This window comes from Sphaerodactylus townsendi, linkage group LG01 (genome assembly GCF_021028975.2).
Source record: "Sphaerodactylus townsendi isolate TG3544 linkage group LG01, MPM_Stown_v2.3, whole genome shotgun sequence".
Classification (NCBI taxonomy): Eukaryota; Metazoa; Chordata; class Lepidosauria; order Squamata; family Sphaerodactylidae; genus Sphaerodactylus; species Sphaerodactylus townsendi.
This window is the reverse complement of record NC_059425.1, coordinates 67023819-67044858: the sequence shown is the minus strand read 5'-3', so window position 1 is coordinate 67044858 and position 21040 is coordinate 67023819. Positions and strand designations below refer to the sequence as shown.

Genomic DNA, 21040 nt, shown 5'->3' with positions numbered 1-21040 from the left:
CACAGGGAAGCGATTGAAATCCATAAACACCAAGAAACTTCAACATGAAGGAAGAGACTCTGAGAATTAACAAAACTTGGCTACCAGTAATTAAAAACACCAGAATCAAAGGCCAAGGGCATGCTAGATTTATGGACAATGGACTCCACCCAGACACAGGGTTTGCATTCAATAGGACTGTTGCTGCTGCAGGGAATGCAAATGTGAATCACTCCCTGGACTGAAAAACCCCACCTGCAGTACAATACTATCAACCACACCTTTGCATAGCAAATTCCACCCAAACACTTACTGACTGGTTCCCCATGCTGGGGCATGGACAATATATACCCCACTAAAACATTCCCATCTCACTGGACACAGTGTGTAACAGACTTCTCTCTGTGATACACCTTTGAAGAGGCCAGGCACAGATGCAGGCGAAACATTAGGAACAAGATCTACCAGACCACGGCCACACAGCCCGGAAACCCCACAGCAACCAGTTGAATCCGGCCATGAAAGCTTTCGACAATACCATGAAACACAATTTCTGAAGCACTATCACACTTTTCACATGTACTTTGACATTTTTTTCTTTCCTAAAAATGTTAACTCCTAATAAAGCAATTACACTGATTCTAGCCTCAACTCCAGAATCACTTCAGATTACCAAATTTGGACCACCAGAGAATTTGACTTCTTAGGGATGTTCATTACAGGGAAGCTGTAAAAGAGCAATATACCCATGCGTTTATCAGTCAGACATCAAGGGATATCCATTTGGCCATACAAAGAAATCAAAATGGCAGCAAAAGGCAATGCCATAAGTAAAGAAGTATGAATGTAGTTTAAGGGAGAAATGTTACCTTGTCAATACATAAACAAACAATTAGTCCTAAAAGGTGCTAGTGAAATAGAAAACCATTCTTCAAAGAAAAGCAAGAATAAATGAAATACAGCTCAATGTGATAAAACAATTAGGCCTTGTTATAGAAGGCACAGACAAGGGAATAGAATGACAAAATAGAACAAATGTTTACATTCTTATCTTCTATATTAATTATGCATTCAGTGTTGGTGGGGTCCCTTTTATATTAACAGGGTTTGTGCCTTTTCAAAAGTCAGCAAGATAGCAGACACTTTCTACACAGTATGTCAGGAAACAAAGTAATCTTTCTAATTAAATCCATTATTTCTAGGACACTGAATTGTACAAAGATTTCTTGAATTCTCACCATGAGATGCACAAAGTGTTCTTGAATGCTTATAACAGAAACAGTAAACGTGTCATTTATTCTAACAGCTTTTCCAATGACATTTCAGATCAATGTCAATGAGCAGAACCATGCACCTGGGAAGTATGGGGCTGTCCCCACAATAATTACCCATCTTGACCACACAATCAGCATTGATGTGAAGAGGTAACCCCAAACAATAACATTTAAAGGTAGAAGATTCGAGCCACAAGTCGACACACTGGTTAACCTCTGGAATGATAAAATGACGATGATTGATGTGATTGCTCCTAGGCATCCTCTCTCAAATGAAAGAACCCAAGTTTACTAAAAAGCTGCAAGAAAGATGGCTACAGCAACAGTGGAGGAAGAATCAGGCTTAACCCAACAAGACACAAGCGACAGCTCATTTTAAAGCCTACTCCTTAGCAGTGATGGGGGTAAAGAAACAATAATTTCCTGCCACGATTGTATCTGCATAGTGCATCCTGGAGAGCTGTTCCAAGTGGTCAGAGGTCTAGTGGGTCTAACCTACAGGAGGTCATTTGCTCAGCCACTTTGTAAAATGTCCTGCATTTGTACCAACTTGGTACTTCACCGTTTCCTCACTCACCATTTGTTGCGTGCTACTCTCACCAAGTAACATGGGGTCCAGTAGCACTCCCCACTACTGGCGTGGCGACAGCTGCCCCGACTCTGCCGCTCTCACGCCCCCTCAGCTCGAGTCATTTCTGGCGCTGTTTGGAACAGCGCCTTGGGGAAGCCTGGATAACCCCGGGTTTCCATTTTCCCGCTGCTTGGTGATGTGGACCCTCCTGTCCAATCAGGACATGGCGGGGCATGCGCAATGCGCACGCAGCTGGTTTAATTTTTTTATTTTTAGCACAAGGGATTCACATCTGCATGCCGTTTTTAGTGCACATAAGCACAGATGTGTCCACAAATAGTCATGGGTTCATCGGGATGTTGATTCATCCAGTTAAACATTTTTTAAAAATTCCCGTGGCAGCACAACACAGCAGCCAATCAGGACACCCCCTGAGTGGATCGTGGGGAGTCCTGCCTGGCTGCTGCGCGGCTGCCGCGCTTATTGGACGAAGGGGCAGAAGCTGCGATGGGGAACATGACCCCGCACTAAAAAGGTCCTGGAGCAAACGAAACTGGTGAGTACTGACGTCATTTTAAAAGTGGGGAAACGACCATAGTCTCCTTCTGGACAGTTTTTTGGAGATGGGACTGGAATGTACTGTGTTGTAGTGCTTTCAGTCCTACCTGGAAGGTAGGTTTCATGAAGGTGGTGCTGGGGAACTGCTGCTCAGCTCCCTGCCTTTGGCTTACAGAGTGTCATAGGGTTCCAACTAATCCCCTATTCTCTCCAACATCACCACAGAACTTCTGGGTGAGGTCATCTGGATATTTTGGCTGGACTGTCACCAATATGCAGATCATATTCAACTACCTTGTGTTTCCAGGAGATCCCTGGGATGCTATAGAAACTCTAAACTGGTGCCTTGTGGCAATTTTGGAGTTATCGGATACTGCATAATAAACTGAATCCTGACAAGACAAAAATGCTACGGATGAGTAGTAGGACTGACTTAAGATTTAAGCTGTCTCCGGATCTAGAATGAGTTCTACTCTTCCTGAAGAATTTGACAGGAATAGGTCACAGGGGATCATATCACTCCATTTACACTGGCTCCCAATTTGTTTCTAGGCTCAATTCAGTGTGCTTGTGAACTCTAAAGCCCTGTAGGGTTTGGGAATATTATACCATAAGGAGTGACTGCTCCCATATGAACCTCCTTACCCATTATGATCACCTTCTGAGGCACTGTTTCAGATGCCCTTGCCTTCTGAGTTTAGATGTGTGGAAACCCAAGAGGGCTTTCTTGGTAATGACACCAAATTGCAGAATTTTCTCCCAGGGCATATTTGCCTATCCCCTTTCACCAGCAAGTGAAGACTTTTTGATTTTGTTTGGCATTTCCTTATTGACCTTGCCTTCCATCTCTACATTTTCACTGCTGACTTTTCAGACATGTTGATTTTTTTTGTTTTTGATTTTATGTTATATATTACATTTTATAACTTGGTGGTTCTGGTTAAGCAAAAGATGAGATGTAATTTTTGTAAATACATAAATAATAGTAATTTGGCCCACTTGTTGGTAAAAGCAAGCTAGGAGAAGGGCAGTTTTCCAGTATGTATCTTGGTAACCTTATGGCTAGACAACAGTCATGTGCTCTATGTGGGTCTGCTCCTGGATTCAACTTAAGCACAGAATGTGATGAGCTCTTTTCTAATAGTAGGAGCCCATCGTAACACACATAGGTTCCTTCCTTATGTTCCAGAACAATGAACTCTAATGCACGCTCATCAGCCAGCAAGAGCAAGTAAATAATAAGTTTTTGTGGCTACTCTATCACTAGGAATGTTCAGTCCCTGAGGAGCTCTTCTCTCAAAAAGTTCAGATACCTCTGAATTGACAGATATTTAATGGAAAAGAAGTTTAAAGTTTCCTACCTGTCCGACACGTCAGTAAGAGGCCTGACCATCTTCTGCCAGAGCCCCATTCCTTTTCTGTTATCAAAGTGCCAGAGCCTTCTGCTCTGCTCCTTTCCAGTCTTGTTCTCAAAAAGGACCAGAGAAACATCCCCAAGCAAGACACCATCGATGAGCCATGATATTCGAAGCTATAAGGGAAGGATTGGTTCATAAGCAATTAAGAACAAGAACAAAAAGAGCACAATCAACAGACTCTTCTTATCCACAGATTATCTGGGATTCCTCCTGAACACAGTTCAGGGCAAGGATGTGTTGTGGTGTTATGCACCCCAGAAAGGTTTTTCCACATGTTCTTCCAAACAACTGGATAACTGGTAGATTTCTACATACTTGGAAGCTTAGGGTTGCATCAATCAGATAAGGTGATAATAGCAGGTTGCTCGTAATCTGCAGATGATAAGAAAAGTTCATCCTTCCAATAAACACTGTTTTATCCAGTTTATAGGCTGCCCTTCCTCTTGCAGGCTCAGGGTGCCTTCCAACAGTAATAGCAACAATAAAATCAGTAAATATTCTTTTACAAGCTTCAGCATCATATTGTGATGTAAAACAATGGAAAACAATTGTAATTTTATGTTGCGACTTACCCTGAGCCCTTCAGGGATAGGGAAGAATAGAAACTGATTGAATGAATGAATGAATGAAGAAGAAAGAAAGAAAGAAAGAAAGAAAAAATACATATTTATTTAGTTATATTTCAATTTATATTTCAAACTTTTAAACCATCCTTTCCCCAAGGGCTCAGGGCAGTGAACAACAATCATAAAACCATAAAAACATGATAAATAACAATATAAAACAGTATTCATTATAAACAGATTAATTCATTTATTCAGATGGCGACAGTTCTCCACCCCCTTTCTGTGCCCATGGGAGGCCTAGATATTAAAGGGATCTACCAAACACCTGGTGGAACAGTTCCATTTTACAGGCCCGGCGGAAAGTTTGCAGGTCCTGCAGGGCCCTGGTCTCTCTAGGGAGCCTGTTCCACTACGTAGGGGTGTAAAAAGCCCTGGTCCTCGTCGAGGATAGCAAGATGTCTTTCATTCCAAGGAAGAGTCTCGGGAAGCAGCAGAGAAGAGTAGCAGTGGAGAAGAGGACTGGGACAGAAAGGGCTGTGTGAGCTCTAGTTTTCTTTTTGTGGCCTTTTCTCTCAAAGCCACATCTTTTTAAACAGTGTGTTTTTAACAGGAGTTAACAGAGCCTTTTTTTTGTTTTCTTTGTTCTGGCCATGTACTTGCCCCAGGCTTTTGAGGGGTGGGGCTGCTGAGAGGTGGGGCTTCCTATTAGCTGTGTGGCTCAGTCTCTGGAAGCAGGTGTTTTACTAAATAAGGACATATCTTGAGGGATAGTGGGAAGTACAGAAAGCTCAAGGAGGAGGCACTCAGTAAAGTTTAATATTTGAATATCTGAGCAGAATCAGATATGAAGGCAGGAAGCCAGCAGGGGTGTGGGGGTTTTCCAGTGTTTTGCATTGATTGTACACTTATCCTGCTTCTGCACTGCTGTTTTGGTTTACTAAGGCTCCCAAATGGGAATTGTCTTTTTCTCAGCATCCATATCATCATGCACCTTCTGCCCCTGCTTTGGGGCAGTCCCTCTTTGGGACAGTCCCTCTGAAAGATCCCAGCTCAAGTATGTTTTCATTGGTTTAAAATGGGAAGGTGTGTATTGGAAGGGGGAAGATCCTGCCCACACTGGTACCATTTTCTTCGCCCCAGACTCCCATTTTGCCTTCTTCATGTACTACTGGAGGGCTTTTTAAAAATATTTGATGTTTGACATATTGTAATAGTATTATAATGTTATAAATATTTCAATGGGTTTTTTTAAGTCATTCAGTAGTGCCTTCTGGTATAGTGCCATAGTGGTAAAGAGTGGCAGACTCTAATCTGGAGAACTGGGTTTGATACCCCACTCCTCCACACGACTAGTGGACTCTTTTCTGGTGAACTGAATTTGTTTCCCTGCTTCTACATATGAACTTGCTGGGTGATCTTGGACTAGTCACGGTTCCTTGGAACTCTCTCAGCCCCACCTACCTCACAAGGTGTCTGTTGTAGGGAGAGGAAAGAAAGGAGTTTGTAAACCCTTTTAAGTCTCCAAACTCTTCTTCTTCCTTGTGGACACTGTTGTTTCTTTGATTGCCTCTGTATTCAAAGCAGCACTGAAAGTCACACAGAGATTTGGCACCATGTAGAAGGACCTTCAGTGGTAGATTTGTCTGCATAATAAGTGAAATGTTTGCCCCAATTCTGCTTTTGCATAATAAATAAAATGTCTGCTAATTTACAGGTCAATTTACATTACAATTTACATTAACAGAAGCAATCAAGGTCAATAGAGGGGTCAAGCAGGGCTGCCCATTGGCACCCAGTCTATTCTGCCTGTTTCTCTACCATCTCCCTGCAGCCTTAACTAAAACAGATGGCCATCCCCCATGACTGGGCTCCCTACACATCTCTACCTTGCTTTACGCTGATGATGCTATTCTTCTGTCATCTTCTCAAGTAGGCTTGAAATGCCTACTAAATTGCAGTGCAGACTATTGTCAGGCAAATAGGTTGACTCTCAATTATGACAAATTGAAAGTCATGATTTTTGCAAAATCTAGGTGTAAACGTAGTTGGAAAGTGAACAATCATGTCTTGGAGCAAGTAAGCCAATTTAGATACTTAGGGCTCCTATTCCGCTCCAATTTATCCTGGGCTCCCCATTGTAAATTAGCAGAACAAAGCTAAGGTGAACGCTGCAGCGATTCTCTGATTTTTCTACTCTAAAGGGCATCAGTTTGTTCCCGCTGCACTGAGAATTTTTAATGCTAAGATCACTCCTCAGTTACTATATGGAGCTCCAATATGGATCACACAAGTTAAGCCATCCCTCGAGTCTGTACAGTCATATTTCTCACAAAGAGTTCTGGGGTCGCCAAGGTTTGTCTCATATGTCACCTTATATAGAGAAACTGCGCAAAATAACATGGAACTGATGGCATGGACAAGAGCTTTCAGATACTGGACTCAAATTCATTTCGAGACTAGTCCTACCAGCCTTTTATATCAACTTTTGTCAGAATTTGTGTCTGTAAAATGGCTAGCAGACATAGATAAGAAGCTCAACAATGTAGGTCTCACAACTGACCAATTCCAAAATAGGTCTGCCGCCAGAATCTATAATGAAATTAAATCTGCATTAATAGAACAAGAGAAACAGGGAATGATGCAGGAGAGGGGAAAAAGTTGCTCTCCTCAGTCCTTGGGAATTGACAGGTCAGATTATTGTGCCAACTATTTGTATATCTTGAGAGCATACTCATTAGCTCGTTTCAATGCCTTGCTTAATGCTATGACATTTGACAGATACAATAATATTCCCCTTGAGCATAGGATATGCCAGTGTAAAATGACTGTTGTCGAGACTGTCCAACATGTACGTTTAGAGTGTTCTATATATGATCTTCCACGCTCCATGTATATTCATCCCTTGATAGAGAGGTTAAATATTGACATGTCATCATCTGTTATGAACTTTCTACTCAATGGTTCTTGTGATCTTATCTGTGAAAATGTTGCGAGCTTTCTGAAGCATTACCTGGCTAAGCGTAATTATTCTCCACAAAACAGTCATGGTTAATTTAGCTCTCTTTGTGTTCTGTATACAGGGTCTGTATGTAGACATTTAATGCATATTTTTACTAATGGGCTTTTAATATTGTAATATTGTAATATTGTAATTTATAAATAATTTATAAATAATAAAGGCTTCTGGCTGAGACATGTAGTGCTTACTGCTTTGGTAGAACTGTCTCCTTGTGTCTATCTTAAATGTACCCATCTCTATAAAAAGGAGACTGTTACTATGTGATCCAAAATAGTCGGAATCTCCCTCCCTCCCTCCCTCCCTCCCTTGAGACTTAGCCTAATAGATACAAGTTAAAATTGACAGTTTTTCCAGTAATGAACTCTTTTATATTCAGGCAGCTGCAGAGAGAAGTGAAATGTCTGCAACATGAGGGTGTTGCCAGCAATTACACCCTCATCCCCCCTGATATTCTTTTCAAAAATTATTTTTTCTTCCTCTCTGCAGGTTATTATAGACTTTCCAATTATGATCCAGTGGTATTTAGATTTTTACTAATTAAAGTACAATATCCAAAAGTGGTCCTCACAATTTCACTTAGGTCTTGTGTAACTTAGTCCCACTGAGGGCCTTTATTCATGTACATAAAATGATTTCCTGGAGCTTTCTCATTTTAGAACTTGCTTGCTGTCATTGTCAGGATGAAATATAATCCTCTGCAATTTGGCCAGTTTTCTAATAGGCACAGGTTTTTTTAAAAAAATGTGCTGCTTGCTCATAATCAGCATTACAAGAAAAATATAAGTTATTTATTCACTCTCAAAAATAATATGAAACTAGTGAGCAAAGCAACTTACTGAGGATACATTAATAATCAATTTTGTGGCATCAAGGGAATAATCAGTGTTGGATCTTGTCTCAGTGCATTAAAAAACAACACAGTTTTCATGGTTTCCAATCCAGTTATTGATCCAAAAGAAGTAGGAATGTATACAACTGTACATTTTTTTTATTATCTGGGGGTTCTTTAATGTTTGGAGAGCCCCATATTTTGTTTGTTTGATCACAAGATGAATATCCCACACTGTTCAGAATCTGTCTGAAATAGCTAGTACCATACAATATATATATATATATATATATAAATAAAGCTAACAGTGTTTTTGTTGATGATAGTGGAGGGAGGGGTGGCATGCAAGGGAAGAGAAGTGAGGGGCGACATGCAAGGGACGGGAGGGAGGGGCCAGGCACCCTAGATTCCCTGAATACTGCAGTTACAATTAGGAAAACCAGGCACGCATTACTCAGGAGTAAGCTCAGTATACAGCAACTGTGACATACTTTGAATGGCTGCGTCGTGCCCCTCAGAGGATTTCCTCAGAAGTGACACCCATTGCCACCAACCAAATTTACTCCCAGGTAAAGGATCATAACCAGCCAGCCTAGATGTGTGTGAGGGGTACCTTTCCATCCCCCCCAAGGAATGCGGGCACACACACAAGGAATGCGGGCACACATGCGGGCGTAAAACGCCTTTTTCCTGGTGCCCCCTGGTGAAGGACATGCAGCTGCCTGTGTGTAACTGTCACCCTAAGAATGTTCGTGCTGCTTAGAATGTTCACTCAGATGGCCAGATGTGAGCAGTGAAAACAGCACATAGGCAGTAACTCGAGTGGAAGTGAAACACATACACACACATACACATGAGGGAGAGGGAAGGGAGGGAGAGGAAGGGGTGGCATGCAAGGGAAGAGAGGGAGGGAGAGGAAAGGGACTGAGGGGGAGGCATGCAAGGGAAGAGAAGTGAGAGAGGGGAGACAGTGAGGGGTGGCATGCAAGGGACGGGAGGGAGGGGCCAGGCACCCTAGATTCCTTGAATACTGCGGCAGGGGGCCCAGCATCTTGATATGACCCACCCACCCTAGTGGAGGAAAAGGGAAGGGAAGGAGAGGAAGGGGTGGCATGCAAGGGAAGAGAAAAGGAGGGAAGAGAGTGAGGGTGACATGCAAGGGACGGGAGGGAGGGGCCAGGCACCCTAGATTCCTTGAATACTGCGGCAGGGGGCCCAGCATCTTGATATGACCCACCCACCCTAGTGGAGGAAAAGGGAAGGGAAGGAGAGGAAGGGGTGGCATGCAAGGGAAGAGAAACGGAGGGAAGAGAGTGAGGGTGACATGCAAGGGACCGGAGGGAGGGGCCAGGCTCCCTAGATTCCCTGATTACTGTGGTTACAGTTAAGAAAACCAGGCACGCATTACTCAGGAGTAAGCTCGGTACAGCAACCATGACATACTTTGAATGGCTGCATCGCGCCCCTCAGTGGGTTTCCTCAGAAGCAACACCCATTGCCACCAACCAAACTTACTCCCAGGTAAAGGATCATAACCAGCCAGCCTAGATGTGTGGGAGGGGTGCCTTTCCATTCCCCCCAAGGAATGCAAGCACACACATCAATGACATTGCATAGTATCAGGCTGCATGTTTGCATGAGCACATACTGCTGGCCTATGCAATTGACTTGCTGCTACTGTTCCTTTTCCATTTCACCACAATAAGCCACAGCCAGGGGCGTATTTAGGCAAACTGGCGCCCGGGGACAAAACCTGAGTTTGGCGCCCTCCCCCCCGGCGTATGGGCGGCCACCCTCCCCCACCATGACCAAACAATGATTTTTTGTACCAGCTCACAAAACACCTCTCACTCCCATCAAAACATACATGGCTCTGTCCCCACCAACTCTTTTCCTAATTTCCTAATCACAACAACCCTATGAGGTAGGTTGTTAGCCTGAGAAACAACTCCAAGTCAGTGTAAGTGGGTATTAAGCATGTAAATCTCTCACAAATCACCCCCAGCAAAACATTTATCAAACAAATGTCAGCATCGTCTCTCACAAAACACCTCCAGCGGAATCCACCCCCAAACAGCATCACTTTCAATGGTGTTTAAACTAGGGAGCTCAGATTCTTCTTTTAAATCTACCTTAAAGGGAGAATCTGGGGTCCCCGGTTAAAACAACATTGAAAGTGATGCTGTTTGGGGGTGGATTCTCCCCCACCCTGAAACAGCATCACTTTTGAGGGTTGGAGATTCAGATGAAACTAATGAGGAATTTCTGGGGCAGGCTGCACATTTTTGAAGATAGAGGTGCCAGACTTTCAAGGTGGCTCCAAGAGGCCTTGAGTAATAGCATCCAAGCTTGGTGAGCTTTGCTTCTGGAGTGGGGGGGAGTTGAGAGAGTTCTGAGAGAACTCAGCCCACAGGCTTTCATGTGCAGGAGCGGGGAAACAAAATAAGCCTTTTGGGGGCCCATAAAATTGAACCCCCAGAAGCAAAGGTCTCCAAACCTGGATGCTATTACCAGGAGGCCCTCCTGGAGCCACCCTGAAAGTCTGGTGCCTCTATCTTCAAAAATGTGCAGCCTGCCTACACACTCAGAAATTCCCCATTGGCTACAATGGAGCAAAGTCACTGCAAAACAAAGAATCTTGGGCAAATTTCTTGGGGTGCCTGGAAGGGGTGTATTTTTTAAACCTAGTGACACCAAAATTTCAGAGTATCATCTGTTAACTATTCTTATGATGCCACCCAAGTTTGGTGAAGTTATGTTCAGGGGGACCAAAGTTATGGTCCCTCAAATGGGTAGCCCCCATCTCAGGTTAGCTCCCTTTGAAAACAATGGGGATGGGGGCACCCCCTTTGGGAGTCCATAACTTTGCTTCCCCTGAACCAAACATCACCAAATTTGGGTGGTATCCTCAGGACAGTCTGTGGATAATACCCTGAAGTTTTGGTGTCACTAGCTTGAAAATGCGCCCCCTGCAGGCCAAAACGTGAAAAAACACTTAAAACATTTAAAAACACACAAAAGACCCTGAAATGTTGGCGCCCCCCACGTGACCAAATGGGGGGCACCCGGGGGCATAGGGTACCCCCTGTCCCTAGGCAGGAACGCCACTGGCCACAGCAATGCGTGGCCGGGCCCTGCTAGTGAAACAATAAATGATACATATGAAAATCAAAAATGTAGCAAAAAAATCATGAACCTCAGCATCAGCAATGAAACTCATCCTAAGTACATGTCCCCACAAGCTTTTTCCCCTAAAAACACAGTCCAGATGATTCTTTTATGCCAGCATGGCATCTACTTGATGTTTGTTTCTTAAAGTCTATTTTGAGCAGTTTGCTTTCAGACCTTTTACAAAACAAATTACCTTGAGTTTCTTTATGTGGTTTTCCTGCAGCACATAATATTAAGTGCCCCAATGAAAAGTGTAATGGTATTGCTGCAAATGTTGGCTCACTGTGCCTTTCTTACGCTAGAAGCATTGGCTGATGCTAACTGTTTAGAACCAGGTATGCATACAAAGGGAGAGTTACAACTGCAACGGTTGATTTTAATAAGGTGAATGTCATGTTCCTAAGTTTAAAACATTTGGTGCATAAAAATAAATTGTATTGCCAAAGGCTGTCATGATTGGCATGAACTGGCTGCTGAGGGTTTTTCAGGCTTTGTGGCTGTGGTCTGGTAGTTTTTGCTCCTAACATTTTGCCTGCATCATAGGCATGTCATGGAAAGATGTGTTTCTCTCCATGGGACTATAAACTACCACACAGGGCCTTACAGCCAAAAATAAATTGGTTGATTTCTCCCTAACATATGTGTGTGTGTGTGTGTGTGTGTGTGTGTGAGTGAGTGAGTGAGTGAGTGAGTGAGTGAGTGAGTGAGTGAGTGGAAGAGAGAGATTTTTCATGGCATCAAGGCATAATTCAAGCATTAACAATTATTTAGGTAAAGCAGGAGTTTCCAACCTTTTTAAGCTTGTAGGCACTCTTGGCGTTCTGACACAGGGTGATGGGTGCAACAGGAGGCAAAGCCACATACTCAGAGGAAGTCCAAGTGCCAAGGAGAAGAGGGGTGATTAAATAATACATTGGAAAACAGGGGTGAAAGAAAGCAAAGCACTGTGGTGGCTGCTGCCACTGAATGTTTCCATCTGCCTAGTATATCATATGTTCAGTAACCAGTCAGAAGGTCTGCTGGGCAAGAGACCCACCTGACCACACCCTTTTGCTAAAAACACTTGGTGGACACTAAGAAAGGTGCTGGCATCTGTCATGATACCCATGTTCACCATTTTGGGGACCCCTGCTGTAAAGCATATGCATTTAAAAGAACACACTATTTTTCCTAGGGCATCTACCCTAGATAGTAATGATGTCACTGAAGTTTTAAAATTGTGCCTGAACTCTGCATCCAGGCATGGATCTTCCCCTTCCCTTCCGATTGTGGTGTTGGAATGTCCACTACCTCGGAACCAGGGCAGGGAAAATATTGAAGAAGCTGCCACATGGAAGCCTAATAATGCTGTGTTGTACTAGCAGTTACAGCAGCTACAGGGAATTGACTTGTGCCTTTCCCTGGATAGAAAACACCATTGTAACCATTGTTTTCTTTTGGTTGTGCCAGCAAGCAGAGAACTGGACTGCTAATGCAACATAAAAGGCTACAGGAGAGCAAGCACAATGTAGTGGTTAAGAGTGGCAGATTCTAACCTGGAGAACCAGGTTTGATCCACCACTCCTCCACATAAAGCAAGCTGGGTGACCTTGGGCTAGTCACAGTTCTCTCAGATCTCTCTCAGCCTCACCTACCTTACAAGATGCCTGTTGAGAGGGGGAAGGGAGGGCCATTGTAAACTGCTTTTGTTGGATTTTGTGAGCGTCCACCCCCTAAATCATGAAAGAGTTAACTTGCTGTTTGCTTGAGTTCCAGTTCCGGTTCTGAAAGGACTCAGTGGTAGAATTACAACAATTTCTTTGAACAAGATTAAGAAAATTAGCTACCGGTTCTACCGAATAGGTGTGAATAGGCTGAATCCCGCCACTGGCTCAGACCATACAAAACCTGGTATCTAGGTTCCAGCTCCTTTGTTTTCAAAAAGCCATTACTATCCAAAAATGATTAGGATTGATGGCCTTGGCAATTTTTGCCATACATTTTGCCAGACTATGAATTCAACTCTTACAAAACTGGTTTGTAGGGTCATTCAGAATTAATGTTGACATACAACAGAGCAGATTGTCTATCCCTAGGTATTACCTCAAATCTGTTAAATGGTGGCAGGAAGAAACCTTTTGGAAGGTATGCCCTTCAGAGCACCTGCCCCTTTCCATTTGAGTAACCATTGATGCCTGCTTAGCGGGGGGGGGGGGGGCACTGTCAAAGTTTCACAGTCCAAGGACTCTAGTCCCAACACAAAACCTCCTTACATGTCAACTTGCTTGAACTCAGGGCCATCAAACACATTCTGGTTTCCTTTACAGGTCTACTTCAGAGCAGAGAAGTCCTAATTGTTACAGACAACATGGTGGCCAAGAACTATATCAACCATGCAAGATCTGGGAGTGGGCTCTCTCATCTCACATGACTCTCATCTGTCAGCGATCCACATTGCCAGCACATCCAACACATGGGCAGACTAGCTGAGCAGGGCCTGTAACACCCAACATGAGTGGGAAATAGCAGGAAAGTATCTGCAGCCAGTATTCAAGTGGGGAGAACCACAGATAGATTTGTCTGCTCAGAGAAGAATGCCCAGTGTCTCTGGTATTGCACCCTTACCACTGACAAGGTCTGCCTTATCCTGATTGCCCCATTCTGGCCCAGGAGACCCTGATTTGGTCCCCTCTAAAACTTGTTCAAGGGGAGACACTGTCACTTATCTCCAGCACCAGACCTCTTTAGCATTGGCCAGGTTTGCCATCACGATGTAGCCTCCTAGAACCTCACAGAACCATCTGTTCATGCAATTTTTCTTGATAAGGTAGTCCTCAGGCCTACCCTTGAGCATTTACCTGAAGTGGTATCCAGGTTCCACTACAAAGATGTGGTCCTTCCACCTCTCCCAAGATATGGGATCCTCAATCTGCTGAGGACAGATATATGCACTCCTTGGATATGCACAAGGCTCTCTCTCTCTATACCACCAGAACGATGTTCTTTAGGAAGAATCTGTTTGTGAGGACTCAAGAAGGGATCCATTGTGTCTACTCCACCTTGTCTCATTGGGTAACATCTACAATTAGAGTAGCTTACCTCAAGGCTAATGTTCCTTGCCCAATTATTATTAGGGTGCACGCTACCAGGGCCCTAGCAGCTTCTATGGCTTTTAAATCACAGATGGACTTTAATGATGTATGCAGAGCAGCTACATGGTCCACTCCTTTAACATTTATACCAGGATTTCAATATCTAGAAGAAACAGGGAATACTTCAGCCAAGAAAATCTTCTTTTGCCAGAATGCCACAGAAGGTCCTACAAAATCCCTATAAAGACTTCTGTGTCAATCTTGCTCACTGGTTTGAGCAACTAGAAGACCTTCCTCTCAACTGCACACGATCCAGGCAACAAAGATGTAGACCATAAAGTGGCATCCTAATCATCATGTGACTATAGATTGTATGGTCAATTTTAATGGGTGCAACAGTTTGTACACATCAGCTGCTTGGATGAAAAGTATGTCAGGATATTGAAAATTGCAAGGTGGTCATATGCTGGTCTAGAATGACTGGAATGTAACAGTCAGCAGAATTGTAAAGGTCGGAGCCTCTCTGTCTGGGTCTGCAGTGATTGGCATGTAACAGTCAGCAGAATGGGGGGTGCAAGGGTGAGTTGGCACCTAGTCCTTCCGCTGTGCACTGTGCCAACAAAGTACTACCAGCATTGGAAGTGAGAGTTCACCTCGTCCACAAAGAGCAGTGTATGGACTGTGACGAACTTGCTTCAACTGAATCATACTGGACATCTTTGCCTTTTCTTTTTGTGGTTTCAGATCTCTGCAACAGGATATTTCCAGGCCTTTCACACCTGCTGAAGTGATCAAGAGCAATTATCTGAATGGATCAAATCAAGATGCTCCAATGAGACTGGCATTCATTTTACAGATGATCTCATCAGCAATTGTAGATGGTGCTGTCTGTATTATGGAATTTAAAAAATCAGTCATGACATGCTTTAAAATATCTGACTCTGGGCTCTTGTGCTATTGTTTCTAAGGAGTTTCTGCCCAATGAGCCTCTCCCCTAAAATAAGTTGGTGGTGAGATGCCAGAAACACCATTAAGAATGTAATCAACCATCCAAGGCTGACATTGTCTCATCAGTGCATTGAAAGCCTCACTGACTTACTAAACAGGAAGCTGTACAATGAATTAGGAGAACTCTCAGTTGACTGGGTCCAGGGTTAAAATAAATCACCCTGAGGCATAACTACAGTAACACTGATGCTTTGCGCTGAACTGTGATTACTTTCCTGGGCAGCATACTAGACCCAGGATGTGCCCTAAATATCTATGTCAGCCAAATGGATTCCTGATGGATTCTGCCACCTTCTTAGAAACGTTACAGGATGGATCAGAGAGTTCATTTCCTGGGCATGAAGAAATCATTAGTCAAGTTGTTGGCATGTTACACAGCTTGTAACACTTGTTGCTTTCCTATCTGCGGAAATTCCATACCCTTAGTTTTGGTCAGTTCATATTTTGTAAGTGTGGTATTTTTTCCATTAGGAATGCTCAAGCATAAAGCAATTTCAGGTTCTTGATCAACGTAAGAGCCTTTTTAGGACTATGGGGTCTTCAATGTAATATTCGCAATGAAAAACCAACAGCAAATTTGCATTACATTACATTTTTATCTATCTGGGCCATTAACATAGTTGCAGCGCCATCCCAAGCAAAGTCCCACCTTTCATTGATTTCTAATGGACTTCAAATGGTGAAACTCTTCTTAGGATGGCACTGCAAACCTTACAACAGAGGGGAAAACATATGAAGTGTTAAAGGTTGGCAACAGAAATGGACCTTGCAGTTTGCTGGAATAAAGAGTTGCCAGCTGGACAAGTTTATACCTACCTGGCTGAATTATGAATTCCTGGCCTCAAATATTATCTAGCAGAGCTTTAGTGTTGAACTATGCACAAATTGGAGCTTGCACCCTGGATGAATTAGCATATGCAAAAGAGCCATATTCTTCTCCTTTCTTCTCTAGTAGAGGTGGCAACCTGTATAGGAAGGTCACCTAAGCCAGCTGCTTTGTAATTAAACATTTATCCCACTGGAGCTTCTGCCTTCTCTGTTATCTATTGCATGGCTCAGGCAGGCAGATTGAGGAAGAGATTTGTGGGAGAGGAGTCTGGAAGTTGGTTTTCTAATGTGCACGCCTGTTAAATGGAAGCTCCATATTCAGAAAACTCTGAAGAAACTTAATCATACAGTAGGTGCATGGAAGAGAAGATAGCAGCTGCAGTAGAATATATTTCAGCACCGATCCAACAGAGATTTAGATGGGTCTAATCCTCTTGTGACTTGTGACATTTCTACAAGGTCAGAGTATGTTTTATGTGTGGATGGATAGATACATCATTAGGGGGCACATAGTTTACTGTCACTTGCAGTGGAAACAATTTTTGCTTGCTATAGTAGATGGGATCTCTTTTTTAAAAGAAGCATATATAAAATATGAAGATTTGACATGTAGGAAAGTGCTTGCCTGAAATATTCACACCGCTGCACAAATTGCGTTGGGACTCCTTTGAGCTAGGAAAGTCTCTGAATGTTTTATTTCTAAAAAGGACCAGAAGTGCTATAATGTAGTGATGCACTGCTGACCCAGCAGCACCGTGGTAGAACGTTGGGACGCCAATGGACCTACGGCCTTGCTGGTCGCACCGCACCCCCACTCCTCATCCCCCTATGAGTCACGGGTCATGAACTGTCTGGCTCAGTCACCGGGCGCAGGGACAAAGGTCTTGCCCCCAGGTGAGGATTAGGCTCAGACGCTTACGCTCCTCTCCGCACGTAGCCAGGTGAGATCATGCATCACATGATGATCTCCAGGTCTCCCGGTCTCCCGCTCATCTCCCTACCCACCTCCTTTACACGCCCACAATGAAACCCTAATAAAAGGTGCGAGAGAGCAGCACAGGGAGAGTTGTCAGGATCATGAAAACCCGCGCTTCCTGTTGCTGACGCTCTCCGCCAGATGAAACCTCCTCCGCGTCTCGCCTATTCCTTAGCGACGACCCTGCGGGGTTGACTACAAAAACCAACACAGGAGAGGGAAGCAGATGCTGAAGCTGGCCATGCACTGTCCTCCCAGGCAAGAGCTAATAAAGGGTAGGTCAGTCCACAACAGTCGTCGCTTAGCCATGATTTACCAAGTTGCCATAAAGAAGAAAGAAGAGGAGGAGGAGGAGGGGGAGTTTGGATTTATACCCCACCTTTCTCTCCTGTAAGGAAACTCAGGTGGCTTTGCAAGCTCCTTTCCCTTTCTCCTTTTCATTACATTCACCCTGTTCAATATTTAGATCTCAGTTGGTTTTCTCCTGTTTTGAAACAATATGCTGTGGCCATGGCCTGGTGCAATCCTCTGTCCATAGACCCAAGCCTTACAGGACTGGTCTCAGTTCTGGAGGGCAGTTGAGTTATTCCACCAGGCCTATGCTTGAGGGCAACAGCAGCACTCTCCACCATTATGGCTCCTATCCTTGTCCCTCCTCTTTCCTTCCTTTTTTTGTCTTATTATTTCCCTTCATTTCCATAGCTAGAAATTGGAATCATAAGAAGCTGTAAGTATAATGTGTGACAGGCAACTGGAATTTTTTGTGAGGTAGCCCTGAGCCACCATGGGAAGGCGTGAGTAAATAAGAAGAAAGAATCATGGTAAGGAAACTAACCTATGCATTTCCAAACTCTAAACTCTAAAAATCTCAGGGGTGGGCATGGAATGCTTCTGTGTAAGGACCAGAAAACAAGTTTTCATTTTATTTATGTGGAGATAACAAAGGTATTTGTCTGAGGCAGCCGAATGCCTGTACTGGCTCTGAGAAATTATGTTTAATTAAACAGCATCTCGATGAGAAATATATTGTAAATTCCACTTCCAGAGAACACAACCTCCTTGTGAAAATGCTGCTCTTGAGCAGTTTAAAAAGTTAGAAAGTTTAAAAAGGTTAAGCATGTACCCGTGTATGTTGTTGGAGACCATTGGCACCATGTGACTTTAACCTGCGAACTTTGGGGAAATGATGGAAAGCAATAAATGTGAAATAGCAAGTTTTAATTCTACGGTCACATTTTATGCCTGTAACTCCATTATGAGGATTGTCACTTGCTCCTATCATGAGGGGATAATGAGGAGACAAGGACTTTGTTCTTTCTTTACAATTGGCTCAGAAGTGCTGTTAGTTATTCTGGTCAGAAAGTAAGTATTTGAAGCCACAAAGGGTTGTTGAAGAACACTCTTGTGCAACCAGAAAGGCAGAGGGAAGGTGCCAAACACTTTTAAGTGTTTTACCAACAACTGCAATGCTAGATCTGTGTGGTTGGCTTTTGAGTGCGCTGGGGGTAGGTTAAAAAATAGATGGTATTTTTCTCCCTCTCCCAATTTACTTCCAACACTATCTCATTTTTCACTTTTGTTTATGAACATGGCATATATGAGTATTTGTTTGGTAGATGTGGTGGTGGTGGATAGCCGCGTCTCGCCTATTCCTTAGCGACGACCCTGCGGGGTTGACTACACTATAAGAACAATATTTTAACATTCCACTCTTGGTCATGGCCTGTATGTAATAATGAAGTGAATCATGGTTACTTAAATCAGTTGCAGCATTCCCAGTGAACAGACAGTATCGAGACAGCAGCATTGTTTCCTCCCTCACAAGGACAGGACGTATCCAGACCCCACCTTCCTTGATATACATGCCATCAACACAAGTGGATATGATGGCTTCTTCTCTCCCCACCTTCCTCCTCTGGAAGATACAGGGCAAGAAGCAGACTAATAAGTCTACTCAGGAACTCAAATGGTGCAAGGACTCTTACAAGAGTTTGGATGCCATTTTGGTTGCTATTTCAACCCTTCTGATGGGACAATAATGGCATTAAGTTGGGTCAGGTGCCTCTTCAGAGACTGGAGGGACAGTGCATGGGAATATGAAACTATGGGAGCAGTTTCCACATCACCTCCATGTATGTGGCACAAGCTTACCTGGCACCACAGGAGGGGGAAGCAGATGCTGAGCTGGCCATGCACTGTCCTCCAGGCAGAGCTAATAAAGGGAGCCAGGTCAGTCCACAACAGTCACGTCAACAGCCATGATTTACCAAGTTACCATAAAGAAGAAGAAGAGGAGGAGGAGGAGGGGAGTTTGGATTTATATCCCACCTTTCTCTCCTGTAAGGAAACTCAAGGTGGCTTGCAAGCTCCTTTCCCTTTCTCCTTTTCATTACATTCACCCTGTTCAATATTTCGTCTCAGTTACAGTTTCTCCTGTTTGAAACAATATGCTGTGGCCATGGCCTGGTGCAATCCTCTGTCAAACTAGACCCAAGCCTTACAGGACTGGTCTCAGTTCTGGAGGGCCTTTAAGTTGGAGTTATTCCACCAGGCCTATGCTTGAGGGCAACAACAGCACTCTCCACCATTATGGCTCCCCTATCCTTGTCCCTACTCCTCTTTCCTTCCCTTTTTTTGTCTTATTATTTCCCTTCATTTCCATAGCTAGAGTGGAATCATAAGAAACTGTAAAGTATAATAATGTGACTAGGCTTTAACTGGAATTTTTGTGAGCCGCCCTGAGCCTGCCATGGGAAGGGCGACATATTAATTAAATAATAAGGAAAGAAAGAATCATGAGTAAAAGAACTAACTATATGCATTTCCAAACTCTAAACTCTAAAATCTCAGGGTGGGCATGGGATGCTTCTGTGTAAGGACCAGAAAACAAAGTTTTCATTTTATTTATGGGAGAAGCAAAGGTATTTGTCTGAGGCAGGCCAGATGCCTGTACTGAAAATCTCTGAGAAATTATGTTTAATTAAACAGCATCTCGATGAAATATATTGTAAAATTCCACTTCCCAGAGAACACAGCCTCCTTGTGAAATGCTGCTCATTTGAGCAGTTTAAAAGAGGTTAAGTTTAAAAAAGGTTAAGCATGTACCGGTATGTGTGTGGGAGACCATTTAACATGTGACTTTAACCTGCCGAACTGGGAAATGATGGAGAAGCAATAAATGTGAAATAGCAAAGTTTTAATTTCACAGTCACATTTTATACCTGTAACTCCATTATGAGGATTGTCACTTGCTCCTATCATGAGGGATAATGAGGAGACAAGGACTTTGTTCTTTCTTTGCAATTGGCTCAGAAGTGCTGTTGAATTATTCTGGTCAGAAAGTAAGTATTTGAAGCCACAAAGGGTTGTTGAGAAGAGACACTCTTGTGCAACCAGAAAGGCAAGAGGGGAAGACATTGCCAAACACTTTTAAATTGTTTTTACCAACAACTGCAATGCTAGATCTGTGTGGTTGGCTTTTGAGTGCCTTTACAGGGGTAGGTTAAAAATAGATGGTATTTTTTTTCTCCCTCTCCCCAATTTACTTCCAACACTATCTCATTTTTTCACTTTGTTTATGAACATGGCATATATGAGTATTTGTTTGGTAGTGTGGGTGGTGGTGGATAATACATATTGGGAAACAACTGGCCCATTATGCATGGAATATTTTCCTCAGGGCTCTTCATGGCTTTCCTCACATTTCTCTGTTTACATGTGAGGAGGTGCCCCACTGACTGCTGCATGGCTTGCCTGCCCCCACGCTCCTGGT

At 43.4% G+C, this 21040-nt stretch overlaps 1 protein-coding gene across 2 annotated transcripts in view; it reads right to left on the bottom strand.

Moving 5' to 3' along the window:
- The window catches only part of ALK (ALK receptor tyrosine kinase), a 745837-nt gene that overhangs the window by 128395 nt on the left and 596402 nt on the right, over window positions 1-21040 (bottom strand). For both annotated transcript variants that reach the window (XM_048511093.1, XM_048511181.1), the window contains exon 9: window positions 3744-3913. In XM_048511093.1, coding sequence (XP_048367050.1) covers window positions 3744-3913 — 170 coding nt within the window. The remainder of the gene's footprint in view (window positions 1-3743; window positions 3914-21040) is intronic.